The 14,046-nt window shown below is 50.2% G+C and overlaps 1 protein-coding gene across 8 annotated transcripts in view; it reads right to left on the bottom strand.

The window, feature by feature from the left end:
- The window catches only part of ehbp1 (EH domain binding protein 1), a 143,851-nt gene that overhangs the window by 76,873 nt on the left and 52,932 nt on the right, over positions 1–14,046 (bottom strand). For 6 of the 8 annotated variants that reach the window (XM_064316827.1, XM_064316821.1, XM_064316824.1 and 3 more), the window contains 4 exons: positions 12,249–12,353; positions 10,695–10,820; positions 9,317–9,620; positions 7,792–8,005 (listed from right to left, as the gene is read on the bottom strand). In XM_064316827.1, coding sequence (XP_064172897.1) covers positions 7,792–8,005; positions 9,317–9,620; positions 10,695–10,820; positions 12,249–12,353 — 749 coding nt within the window. The remainder of the gene's footprint in view (positions 1–7,791; positions 8,006–9,316; positions 9,621–10,694; positions 10,821–12,248; positions 12,354–14,046) is intronic. The other 2 variants (XM_064316829.1, XM_064316826.1) reach the window with 1 other exon arrangement.

Here is a 14,046-nt window from a genome sequence, read left to right on the forward strand (position 1 = left end):
CGGAGATAGCCCAAGCAATTAAAATTAAAATAATTACAAAGTCACCCCTCCAACAAAACGGCTGGTCAGAACGAGCCCGGCGTCGATGCGCGGGCGAGCGAGGAGGGCGAGCGAGGTGGGCGAGCGCGCTGGGCGAGCGAGGAGGGTGGGCGAGCGAGGAGGGCGAGCGAGGTGGGCGAGCGCGCTGGGCGAGCGAGGAGGGCGAGGGCGGGGAGGCGGGGATCGATGGGGTCTGAAAGACGCGCTTGGGCCCGCTGCGATTCGCGCCCGCCGGAGATGAGAGGAAGAGGAGCTCTCTGCCTAATGAAAAAACCGCTCCCTCACTCCAAAGGGAAGAGAGGAGAGAGAGGGGGAGAGAGATGGCCTCTCCCTTCACAAACACAACCTTTGAAGGCCTTACTAATTCCTCACCCAGAATGTTTCTCCTGTTGGTAAACATCACCGTTTCTCCGTCAGTGCCGATAGCTGTATCAATTCCCGGGGAGGAAGAGATCTGGTTGGCCGGGGCGACCCTTTGCTGGCCAATAGGGCGCCTGTGGTCCACTTAAAGAGTCTTCCTCCGACTCAGGCCTGCACAAGCTCAACTTGTGGAATGCGATGCGAAATGGAGCTGCAGCTATCTGCCCCGAGCTGCAGCTCCCACTTCCCAGCTACAATATCTGTCCTCCTTCATTTCAAAACTGCAACTGCACTCAGAATAAAGTACATTTTAACACAACGCAGCAGGCAGGTAACGACCCCAAAATTAATTTTATGGTGAAATGGCTTTAAAGTGAGAGATACTCAAGATCCAGTTATACAGTGGTGCTCAATGCAGTTAACTGCAGCACATTCTGGAACTGAGTGACTGAGCCAGGTTCTGACTGTGGCTGTGGCCTGTAGGGCGATACAGTGTCACACAGGGAGGGGGAGCTGCAGTCAGTAGGGTTTTTCCTGTCAGTGAAATGACTACGAAGCTCAGCCGGTGGACCCTAGAGCGAACAGTAGTGAAATCTGGAGAATGTCTGTTCCAGTCTCCCTCCCCATAACCACACTCAGGCCAAATTAAGCTTACCTTCCTCCCCATAACCACACACAGGCCAAATTAAGCTTACCTCCATCCCCATAACCACACACAAACCAAATTAAACAGAACCTATAACCTACACTAATGAGACAGGAAGTGTGCCTTTGCTAAGCAGAATACTAGTCCTTTCATTTCACGAGGACTTGACAGTGACCCTATTGACCAGACAAAACTGGACCGTACAAGAGGAGGGACCATTGGGTTTAAAGGGAGATAGACAGACAGACTGAAGGAGAGGTATTTTTACCTTCTTTTTTCCCCCCGGTTATGATCTCCGGCAACAAGAGCAATATTGATCCGGCGGGCGGGCCGGAGAGGAGCAGGACTCTCCAGAGCGCAGGGCCACACACCTGCGAGCCAGGGCAGCATAAGCCCAGATTAAGCTAAAGTTACCCCCTCTCTCTCCGCCATGTCATTCAAAACCTCTCCAGGCAACCGCACTGAGGACAAAGCTCCTTTTGGGCCACCCTAATAAACACTATTAGCTTGGAGACATCAAACATGAAGGATTATGAGATTTTCAAAATTTGCGGTCCGCGGACTTCCTCACTCAAACAGGTACTCTTTCTGGAGATTACGCTACGATTTGTTTTCATTTTTCTCCTGTTTTTTTTCCCGCCTGCCTCTTCATTCTCCTGCTCCAAAAGAACTACAGTAATCCCTGGCAGATAAAACTAAGGACTTACAAAAAGGAAGATTACAAACCGCTTTGTAAACCTTTTATACCGGTCTGCGTGGGGACTGGAGAGCTCTCAAGTGCTTAACTCGTGAACCGCACACACAAAGACTACGAGAGGAGAGACTCGAGCAGTGATACAGTAACCGGCTCAAAATACCAACCGTACTCTGTGTGTGTGTGTGCGCGTGTGCGTGGCTGTGTGAGTGCATGTGTGCATGTGTGTGTGTGTGTGTGTGTGTGGGCGTGTGCGTGTCTGTGTGTGTGTGTGTGCGTGCGCCTGTGAGTGTGCATGTGCGTCTGTGTGTGTGCATGTGAGCATGCGTGCACGCATTCTCCAGTGTGAAATTATTGAATCCAAGACCAGACAGACTCAATATCAGACTGCAGCAGTTTAAAGTGAGCTAACCTGTATAACACACACTGTAAAAAGTAAAAAGCCAGAAAAACATCTGGTGGACACCAGTTTTCATATTACATGAACAACTAACATTCATATTTACATCTCAAGTACGCATTTGTAAGATTTTTTGAACATTTTTGGATTATCCCTGGCCTTAGAGATCTGTCGGAAAAATGACATGAGCGATGGGGACATGAGAAAGTCGGCCTGGTTCTCAAGGCCAGGGAGAGGACAGGTGCACAGGTTTCCGACGGGGGGGGAAAGGTCAACTTATTACTTTCTTTCCTCTGCCCCCCCCCACCCCCCTTCTCAACTTGAACTAAACTTGGTGGGCATTTCTTTATCAAACTGGAAGATTTAAAGGTTAAAAGGCCCAGAGCTGTCAGTAAGGTCCCGGCCAACCCCAGGCCGCGCTGACAGGTCCGACCCGCACAGCCTGCCTCCGACTCCAAGGGCCGGGATTTACCGCATCTCCTCCGCGCGGGATACCCGCTACCCCCAATATCCAATATCACTTACAAAACAAAGGCCAGGAGAAAGGGGGGGGGGGGTTGAACAGTCATGCAGCCCCCCCTGAGGATTATTCTCCTAACGTTTCACAGACTGCCAAGCAGCAGGCCACATTGGAGCCTTTGTGGACCCCACCCCCTGCTCCCCACCCCTTCATTACTGCAAAATAGCAGGATGGACTGGACTGACCGACTGACCGGCACCCTCTCACCCACCTGTACGGACACACTGTGGACCGACTGACCAGAGGACCCCAAACTGGACCAAAACTGGACCGCCGCACACCCCTCACGGAGGGCGAGAGGGAGCCACACGCCACTCCACCACCGCGCACGCGGCTCAGGCTAACTCAGGAGGCCGCCTTTTCAAGGTCGTTTTCCCGGGAAAGCGGAACGGGGGCCTCGCGAAGGCGGCGTTCTCACGGGGTCCCCCCCCCCCCCACTTTAGCACAGGCCCCCGCACTCTCAGGGAAGCAGGAACCGCAAGCCTTGAAGGAAACCTTCTGCCACCCAATTAAGAAACACTGGAGCCTTTCCGCGAACTCAATTAAATCATGTTCATTTCATTAATTCAATTTACGCAGCGTGCTTTGGAAGAAGGGGAAAAAATTATAAATCACAGAAAACAAAGCTCAGAAATTAAAAGGAACCATGTTGACCCCCGACTCCCATTTTGTCTTCTCAGGGCTCTTGTAATGTAATTTAATTTCGACTCATTTGATTAATTGAGGAGAACACGCACATTGTCACATGTGCATACACTTTGCGTGGGATACATTTAATGAGTTATACTCAAGAGTGTCGCACTCCTGCAAGCAAAAATGTAACTGTGTACAAAAATTTCCTGAAATTTAACAGTGCTTAAAAAGCAATGATGCAGAAATACATGCTGCATGAATGGTGTGTATGCTGCTTCCTGTACGTTGTTCATTTGTGCAATGATAAATCATTTTAAAAAGGCGATTAAAAACAGTATTTAAAAAACCTCAACATTGGGTCAAAGCCAAAAACCAAAGTTCCCAGTAGGAAACAGTTTATGCAAACCTATTCACCCATCGCCAGGGGGCAGTAGTGAGGAGTTACGATTGGATACTGGTCCATGACGGGAGTTCCACCCCAGAAAGGACAAAACAGCCTGTGACTCCGGCAATTCAGCCACGGCACAGTCACGGCAATTCACCTGGGGTCTCCAACAAATCATAAAGAAGATCAGCTCAAGCCGAAAGACCAGGAGCTGAAGACTAGGAGAGCGAGCGGTATAGACAGGGTTTGATCTTCTATGCACCTCCTGTGTCCCTGTTTGATGGGGCAGAGACGACTTAGACTCCCAAACTTGCCAAAACAAACAGATTCTTGTGGGGGGTTAAAACCAAAACGCTTGCGATTCTGAAGAGGACTGTCGGCACCAACGCTGGGGAGGGACTACGTGGGAACCCAACGCTGAGCCCCCCTGGCTGGGGAATGAGAACAGACTGGGGCCCAGAAGCTGTGATAGGGCAGCTGGAGAGGAGCTTCCAGACTCCTCAAGAAAGGGGGGGATCTCGCAGGACAGCACAGAGAAGATGGGAAGGGGAGTCTTGTATCCAGAGTAGTACATATCTGGGCCCTTCTCACTCAGGTACCTGGCAACCTTGTACTGCTATAAAATTTTTACTTTGAGGATTAAGTACCCTCTTCTGCTAACACTGAAATGAGCAAACTGCTCATCAGCGATGAGTTTCATTCCGCCAATTCAGGAAATGAATTGATATTCATTTCATTAATTTAAAACCCCAATAGTCTATTATTGCCATCTTTCAATTCATTTCTGGAACTGAACTGGATCATACTAAACTCAACTCAAGTGCTCATCAATGGATCTGCCTGTAGAGAGCCACACACAAATGGTTGGAAATGTAGGGGGCAGTAGTGAGCTCCTGAGCCAGTTCTACACTCTGGATCCCCAGCCAGTAAAGAAGAAGTAATCAACACCACGCACCAACCACCTCATAACCCAACGCTCAACTGTGGGTCTGAAAAGGCCCCTGCCTGCAGTAATCAGCTGAGAACAATGGAGAAGGCATGAATGCCCCCAAAGACAGGTGGTGCCAGGCAAACAGAGACCGGGGCACACACCCTGCCGCCCGTCCCGGGCCAAACTGATGGTTCAGCTGCCCCCCTTGGCAAGGAGCCCACGACCCTTCTAGAGCATCCTGGGACACAGGGCTGCAGTTAGAGGTACAGGCCGACCCCCCCCAGCCCCGCCATTCATCCTACACACTCACCAGCAGCACAAATCTGCACAGTCAAAAAAAAAGATAAAAAGTAACCTAATAAAACAAAGTATAAACATTTAACAAATGATCCATCTACTGTATGACTCTCTACCAGGGCACTGATTTGACCGAAGCTTTACTGATGGCTAGCACTAGATGTGCTGCCACGTTCCTAACCATAAATAAATTTAAAAAACGGAATCCAAACCCAGAAAGCTCTTGCCAAAGGAATTTAAATGTGGTTGTGAAACATTTAGATTTTAATTTTAAAAAATTCAACCCGAAAAAATAAAATAGCATTTTCCTTTACTTGTTGAGGCCCGAGGGACTGAACTGGTACCTCAACGCTGAGAAAATGGGATTTACGGTTCCAAATCTTTGGCCAGAATGTGTGTCTACTACCCCGTACTCTGCGTCAGGAAACCCTTAAGAGGGAAGGCGTAGAGAGACAAACGAATCGACGCGGAAATGATCCGTTTAAAAAAGCAGGATGTTTACACATTGAATAAACATGAGGGGGGGAAAAAAACTATTTATTATATAGGACAATTTTTCCTGGCATACCTGCTGGGATGTTAAGCATGGAGATGTGCCATTTTAAACATTACCATTTCCCATTACATTCCCGGATTACACTTGCCACTATAAAAAAAATCTCCCCCTCCACCCCCTTTCGCTTAATGCATGTTTTGAGTTCTTCAGCCAAAACACAAACACAGAGTCCTCCTCGTAAAGACGGCCCCGCTCCTCAGCGAAAGGAGCATCAGCAATCCCCACACGTTCAAAGTCGGCAGCATCTGTTACTGCCCAGGCCCCGTTGTTGGGAACGTCTCCGGCTTAATCCTTTTTGACTTTATTCATGCAAAGGTCATCTCGAATTCTACCGACGAAAGGGGGGGGGCGAGTCCCCGGCAGAGAGCGCCAGCGCGGACAGTAATCCCCCCGAGCCGGGGAGGAGAGGAGCGCGTCAGTGGTATCTATCAGGGAGAGGCCCGGCGCGTATGAAAAGCCTTTCACACAGCCCCTTGTGTGACAGGCTCCTCTCCCCGGGCCTGTTACCGGCCGCATCTCTCTCTCTCTCTCTCTCTCTCTCCCCCGCCCGATTGTGCGACAACAGAAAGGGGAGAAAAACAGGCTTTTCAGGGCGCCGTAAACAAAATCCCCCCCTTTCGGGGAGCGCGGGACGTAAATACGAATAAATAGATCGCAGAAGAGACACGGGGGCCTAAGAACGCGGTTACCGATGCGCGCCGAAACGGAAAACACGTTTATCTGCGTGAAGAAATCAAACGGACGAAATGAACCAAAGCCGGCCGTGTCCTGAAAGCACTCGGCCACATTGCTTCCCACTTCACGGGAAGGACCGCTACATTTTCAGCGGCATTTATGACCCTTGCACGAATATCATTTTTGATACGACAAGAATGTCACATTGAAACTCTTCTCAATGCTTACATGTAATATGGCAGATTAATATCACACTTAGACAATAGAAGGGTCACATTTCAACAAAAATCCCAAAGCCTAATGTATTCTACAGGTAATGCACACATTTAATTTTTACATGATAAATATCAAGTTATTTTTTTACATCCTACCTCTCCCTCCTGACAGACCTGAAGCCCCCCAATCCACCCATCCCCCAACCTACCCAAAACTCCGCCCCCGCCCCCCCTCCCGCCCCGCCGCAGGCAACCCCTCACAGGCCAGTGAGTCAGGGTAATTAAAGCAGTTTAAGACCAGGAGGCCTCCTCATCCAGTTACACACAAGTGCGGCTGGCTGATAAACCCTCCCGCCATAATTAAATATGGGCTACATTACCGCACCGAAAAATAAAAAGGGTGGCGGAGGGGAGAAAAGCCGCCCGTCCTGATCACCCCAGTGGAGTTAAGCTGGTTGTGTTTAAGAACCTCGGGCCGCGCCCGGGACCCCGCGCCCCCGCTCCATTCACACCCACTGGGCTGTCTCTCCCGCTGCTGGGGTGGCCAGCACCCCGTTTAATTAGATCCAGCACCGCGCCGGAAAGAGAAATAAACACATGAATAAATAAATAAATACATATATTCAAATGGGCTGAGAGGCCCAAGCGAGACGCCGGTGCCGCGCGTTTAAATAAATAAAAAATCTAAATAGAAAAAGAGCCCTAAGGGTGGAGATGGCCCCGCGCGCCTCTCCTGGGTCCGGTGGACTATTCGGAGGGGTCTGTGCCGGATGGTCCGGCACGCGCAAATACAGGAGGGGACCGGGGAACGACACCAAATACAGTCAGAAATTCTAAAAAAAAAAAAAAAAAAAAGAAGTTAAAGACCCCCCAATTCATTTTTTGCCTAGGGCCCCCAAAAGTCTTGGGACAGCTCTGTGAACACCCTACTTCTGAGTTACAAACCCAGTTCCCCAACCATTAGATTACATTGGGACCACATATCATTAGAATAGACCTAGAGCAGGGCCAGTCCCAAATTCTCCATTTAAAGATCCCCAATGATTACCACCCTGATGAGCCATCCAACCTCATAAAATAGTGAATTACAGACACCTTTTGAAATCCAAAAGCTGCACTTTAGCAGCCATTTAACACACCATTACATGGAAAGATATTGCATTAGGGACCTTTATAAAATTATACAATTACACAATTCATCCATTAAGAGTGACATCTACATGTAATGAATAGTAGGCAATAGAATAGACGACCATAACATTCGCGTGGATCAGTATGATCAGAGGTTTATTTGAACTGAATTATGAAAAGAATTCAATATGGAAATGGAAAAGGGGAAAATATAATTTTCCCACTTTTCTGTGGAACCCCGGGGTGCTGTATTATGCATATCCAAGTTTTGGGAGCCCCCCTGGAAAGCGGCAGGGGTTCTATTCTCACCTTAGGGGAGGAAGAGGCCAGCTCTCTCCCCACCACAGACGATACAGCGGCGAGTCCGCCCGTTGGCCTCTCTGGGGCCGTCTTTGGTGCTGGGGGCGCGGGCGCCACGGTGGGGGGGGCGGGGGCCGTCCTCTTCTGCCTCCTCTCCACGCTGGGTTCGGGGGAGGGGCGTCCGGCGGGGCTGGAGGTGCAGGCCTCGAAAAAGGGGTTGGATCTGCATGGGACACACAGAACAGGATCGTTACCTGCTGAGGTCACAGCCTGGTTTTAGGATAAAGAGTGAGCCGTGCACCGAGTATCCTCATGACATCCCCCTAGTTACCTCACCAAAACTTTCAGCATCTGGAAGAATCTGGAAGATTTTCACGTTTTCAGTCATTGTATGTTAGCAATATATTATGATGACAGAGATAATGAGACGTGTTCTTTAAAGACGTTCACGAGAAGCTAGTCTGGAATGAGGAAGAGAGACAGGAAGTTGAGTTCACACTCTTAGCGCCACCCAGAGGCCGAGACCAAGAAATGACTGCACGCCCCTAGCAGGGAGCGATCAAAATCTCTGCTGAACCACAGAATGCACAAAAAATGCATGCAAATGGGACGGCACTTAATATTAATCAGAGACAGTGTACAATTAAAAACATTCATGATGCCCAAGAGCTGCTCCTCAGCAAACACAAAATGTCCACACAATGCTATTGGAAGTTTCTGTCCATGTCATAACATTGCCAGTGCACGGCAGCAACAATGTGAAAGTGTTTAGTGTTGGCTGGGTCAACTGAGTCAACAGGCTGTTACGTTGCCGGCCACAAACCCCAGCAGGGCCAGCTGCCCTCTATTAACCAAGGGCTGACCTGTCACACGGCTGGTTGGGCGGGTGAGGGCAGATGCTGGGGGGGTCAGCCCGCGTTGACCTCCATCGTCTCAGTGCCCCCCCCCCCACGGCCAGCAGGCAGGCCGGTCTGCTGCAACGCACCTAAACTGCACCCCTGTCACTCACGGGCTCCGACACACACAGAAAAGGACGCTGTGACCGCCAACGGACAGGTGTCCCACGTGAAAGGCGAGGTCATAGATACATGTCGCCGATCGCTGGTGAGGAAGCAGCACTGGCCGGCCGACCGACCCGCAAGAGTCCGTCTTCATCGCAACGATTCTGCGCCCTCAACCGGTGAAGCCTCCAAGCGCAGAGGCGCTAACGCTATTACCGCCACTGACGATGTGCGTGTGGCCGCAAAATGACTTTGAAAACACACGGCTCTCCACAGCAACCCCCAGCCCCCCGTCACCAACCAGAACCCAAGCTACCGCTTCTTACCAAAAATGTTAAATGAATTTTAAGTACTAATTAAACCAAGTGTGGCCTGTATGACATTTATCAAAGGAGGCCCAAATTATCTCCTTAATCAGATCTCTCTGTATTATCTCTGTAGTGGCAAGCTCTGGAATTAAGGGAATGTGTCAAATCACTAAACAAAGAAATTGTGTGACCTCGTGAATATTTCCCATAATCCCCTGCACTCACTCTTCCAGCTCCTCCTCTTCCTGTGCCCGGGCCGTGTGGGCATAGAGGTACTTGCTCATGTCCACGGGCCGTACATTCTTCCGCTTGGCGGGTTTGGGGGAGGGCTGCCCCGCCCGGCCGTCCCCCCAGCCCCTCTCCGGCGGCAGTTCTGGTTCCGGTTCTGGTTCTGGCTCCGGCTCGTCGAACGGGTTCAGGTACTGCGGGGCCTCGGGCTCCGGCTCGCCGAAAGGGTTCGAGGAGTCCTGATCAAAGAAGAGCTCCTCTTCCTTCACTCTGGCCTGGAAGGAGGATCTGGAGACGGGCTCTGTCGAAACGAGGAGAAAAACACCAGAGCAGTCCTTATGTAGGGTGGAGGAGGTCATGATGACTGCAAAACATGGTGACATGGCTGCAATGAGCTGCCAGTCTGGTAAGTAAACTGTCCAAAAAAACAAGAACAGCCATCACTGCCAAAGCATTCATAGCCACATGTATGTTCAGATCTTTCCCCTGACATGTCAGTATTCACCCGTTCATGTTTGTTTAATGACAGCAGATCCAAACAGATGCAAGCAAAGGGACACTCTCACATAACATAAGCCTGTCTCCCATGAACACCTAACATCAAAAGGCTGCACAACCCGATAGCGTTCACACGGTGGAAATGCATTGAACTGTCCATCGATCCATTAACGACCAGGTCATTAGATTACCAGAAACATCCATGTTAGACAACATGGCATTCAGTTACATCACTGGGTGCAGTTAAACTGTCTGTGGGATTCTGATCTGAGCAGTCAGGCTTCTTCGGAATCCCCACTGGTGTTAACGAAAGTGAAGGTAAAACCTGAGGGGAAATGGTTGTGCTGTCCCCCATGTATGAATCACTATGTATAAATGAGTAGAAATGGTCAAAAGGCTGTACTTGTCTCTTACAGTGAGTAAGGTCTCCATTCTACACATCTGACAGGTCTACTAGGCTAGGCTCATCGAATACTTTCACAGTCAAATACTTTCCAGAGCAGACCTGACCCCCCCCCCCTTCCAATAAGCACATAAAATATGCTAAACTGGTCCTCAAAAAATAGTTTATCATTCAATTGACAAATTGTAATGTAGTATAATAGTAGTACAATGGTTAGTCCAGAACTTGTCACTTAGAGATTGCACACACACACACAGTATACAGAGTATAAATATCTCTAATAGCACAGACACTGCAGCGTGGGCTGAAGAGCTGCAGAGCATGAGCAGGGCTAAACCAGCGCAGATGGAGCAGTCCATTAGATGAGACAGACAGACAGACACAGTACAGGTCAGATGTTTTAGTTCTGGTGAGTTCCGCTAACGTTAGCGAAACGGTACCCTCGCAGCTCGGCGTGAAGCGGGACCAGCTCACCTTCCTCGTCAGGGTCTCCGAACGGGTTGAGCTCGGCCGCGTCGTCGGGGTCCTGGAAGGGGTTGGAGCTCACGCCCGGAGCGCCCGGCTCCTCGTCCTCCAGGAAGTTCAGCTTGCTTATGAGCTCTGCGGTGATGTCACGGCATCCCCAAAAAAAAAGACGAAGAGAGGGAGGTTACAGCGCCCTGCGCCAGACGACAGCACGGTGAGAACGTATAGGTCCTTCACAACCCACGAGGATGAGGGGGAAAAAACCCAAACAAAAAATAATAATAATAATGTAATCTCTGCACTTTGGAGTGAACCAGATTTTCAAATCTTTCAAGTCTTGTTACCCACAGTTCCCAGCAGTGAAATAACACTCAGCAGGTGTTTTCACCTCGTATTTTTTTTTCCTGGTTTTTTCATCCGTCATGTGACTCGGACTCGGACACGGAGCCCACTCCCCCCCAGCATTTTGCTGGCAGAGTTTTCGGTGAGTGCCGTGGAACACGTCGCGTCCCGACGGCGTGTCTCTCAGGACAGATAAGAGGCGTCACATTCCTCTCCTGCCACTGGCGCTAACCGCTGCATTCTGGGCCTTATTAGGCCTGAAACGCTGGGGCGGCCGCACAGGGAAGAGCGCAGACACACAGGCCACACTTCCCCCTAGCGCTGCATACCGCAGCACAGCCAGCCACCGCAGCCTCGCTGTTCCTACAACTCAACTTCGAGGGAAATGTGAGGACAGTTTGAATCAGGGGTGTCCAATCTTATCCGAAAAGGGTCGATGTGGGTGCAGGTTTTTGTTTTAGCTCAGCATTACAGTACGACACCAAATTCAACTGACTGACAGATCATGGTCTTCAATCAAGACCTTGATAAGCAGAATCAGGTGTGTCTCAGTGCTGGGCTAACATAAAAACTTGCACCTATATCGTCCGTTTTTGGATAAGTTTAGACACCCCTGGTTTGAATAATGTGAGCACGTGTAAGTCTACTCTAACATGCTCAACGGTTAGGTTTTGAATTTGATCCATCATTTTACATATGGCTGTTCATCCCGGGCAACAGATCCGTTCAACATTTTACATTTCAGAAGTGCTTTATTCTTTATCCAAAAGCCTCAATGTTTCTGCGAGTGTGGAACAGGCAAATGTTCTGGTTTTTTATGTTTTGGAAAATGAGTTTTTTTTTGTTTTTTTGGTTCACCCTTCAATGATGTGATACCAGGTCCAGCGGGACGAGAAAGTGTATTTGTTTCGTTTTTTTTTTTTTTGGGGTAGGTTCACTTCAAACAGCAGACAGCCAGGCCAGAGTGAGGGGAGGGGAGAGGGGAGGAGTGGCGGGGGGAGAGGGGGGGGATGGAGTGACAGAGCTAACGCCAAAAAAAAAAAGGACAGCGAACAGACAGGACCTTATCTGATGACAAACAGAGGGACAGATTCGGGCAACACGACCACAGGACCACACCACACCACACCAGCACAAGAATGGCGGGGGGGGGGGGGGGGGTTTGTTGGGGGACACCAGGCGGGGGGGGAGGGGGGAGAAAGAGGATGAAAGCTCATAGACCTTCAGAAGAGCTGGCCGATTTAGCGGACGGCTTATTTGCTTGCTTTAGGCAGTCATCAGGATCCCCATCTAAGCTGCTGAGGGCGTTCAACTGGTTTACTATTTCTGCAAATAGAAGCCAGTCGGGGGGAAACGGTAAGCAAACGGAAGAGGAGGAGAGCAGACGCCACAGAGTCACAGAGAAAAAAGCCCCGTCCAATCAGGAGCTGTTCCTCAGCCGTGTCACACATCCGTTCCTCCGGAAGGCCATCCCGAGGCCCGCGGTCACGGATCTGGCTCTCGCCACAAAGGCGGTGAGCTTCTCCACACGCCGAGACACACTCCGAAACCCTGCAGGAAGTAGGCGGCAGGTCGCATGATGACACCGCAACGTGCACCGCGGGTTTCCTTCCCCGCTCCGGAACACGCACGAGAGAGATGAAAGCGGCGCGAGCTGGAGCAGGCATGCGATGACCCGAGCGTTCCCGCAGGCCGCGTGCACGCACGAGAGGAAGCGCACGCGGAAGCGGCGCGCGGAGATCACGCCGGGCGCATTACCCAGCATGCCGTTCCCAGAAGCATGCAGGGGTGGGAGAAAAACAAACCGCGGCACAGGCGCAGAGAGGGTTAACGGAGAGAGCCAGGCAAAAACGCGAGGACAGAAAAAACATCACGAAATGAGGAAAAAAAGCGGAAAATGAACCAAACAAGCAAAACAAAAATAGCAATAATATATAAGCATGTCACTCAAAAAAATGAATTTAAAAATAAAAAAAACTGGTGCTTCCTCAGTCGTGAAATTGATGTCCGCCGTGCGAGGCGAGCGGCGATGTTCGATATTGGAGCGCGCCGAGAGGCAGCCATGGGTCAGGAGACATCGCGGCACAATGGGGAGGAGCTCCGAGCGCAACACCGCCGGTGCATTCCATTAAAATCCATCACTCAACCAAAAAACCATTCACACATACACTCCTGCTCTTTATTCAGCCCAGAGACAAGTCAGCAAAAGGGCGACATTGACTCCCGCTCTAATTCAATGCAAAACCTGTTTTTAAACAAAAACGCAGGAAGTGCCTATGTCATCATGATACCCTGTTTCCTGAGAAAAAATACAGTGAAGGAATGAAATTTTGGGATACCTTTATCCACTACAGTCCATCAACCTGGCTAAAGCAAGGCAATTCAAACAGAAATTGTGCAATCTGCATGCATTCAGCCTGGTCCTGCCCCGTTCTCTCTGATTGGAGGTAGCATCGGGTGGGTGGTGCTTAGGTGCAGGTACACTGGAAACCCTCACTCCTCTTTGGGCCTGGGAGCCGGCAGCCAATGAGAGGTGGTGCAGGCGGGAGGGAGGGGCTCTGGGTTCGGCTCCAACAGGCTTGCCAGCCTGTGCCCGGTGCCGACAGGACACCAGGGGGACGTGGGCGAGCGCCACGCTTCCAGTAACCTGGCGGGCAGGGTGCCACCTGGGCGGGGGCCGAGGGCAAAACGAGCTCTGGTGCCCCCAGCTCCTCCCCTGGCCCTTCAGCCCTCCCAGCCTGGGCACGCTTTTAAACTGACACGCCCCGCTTCAATCGCCTGTAAGGGGCCGGGGGAAATTTCTACAGTTTTTCTTAACTGGGAAAAATGTCTGTTTTTAAAAAAATTATTTCTGGAAACATCATAGTGCAGGTTGTGCCGTGTGACAACCCATTTGTAAATGGCACGATAAAAAATAATTCATTAATTTATTTATTTGTTATTTGACTGGTTGATCAATAATGCTACAAATGGTTTGTATCGATTACCTTCATTTTACAACAAACTGAATGCAACTGTC

The sequence above is a fragment of the Anguilla rostrata genome, chromosome 18 (genome assembly GCF_018555375.3).
Source record: "Anguilla rostrata isolate EN2019 chromosome 18, ASM1855537v3, whole genome shotgun sequence".
NCBI lineage: Eukaryota > Metazoa > Chordata > Actinopteri > Anguilliformes > Anguillidae > Anguilla > Anguilla rostrata.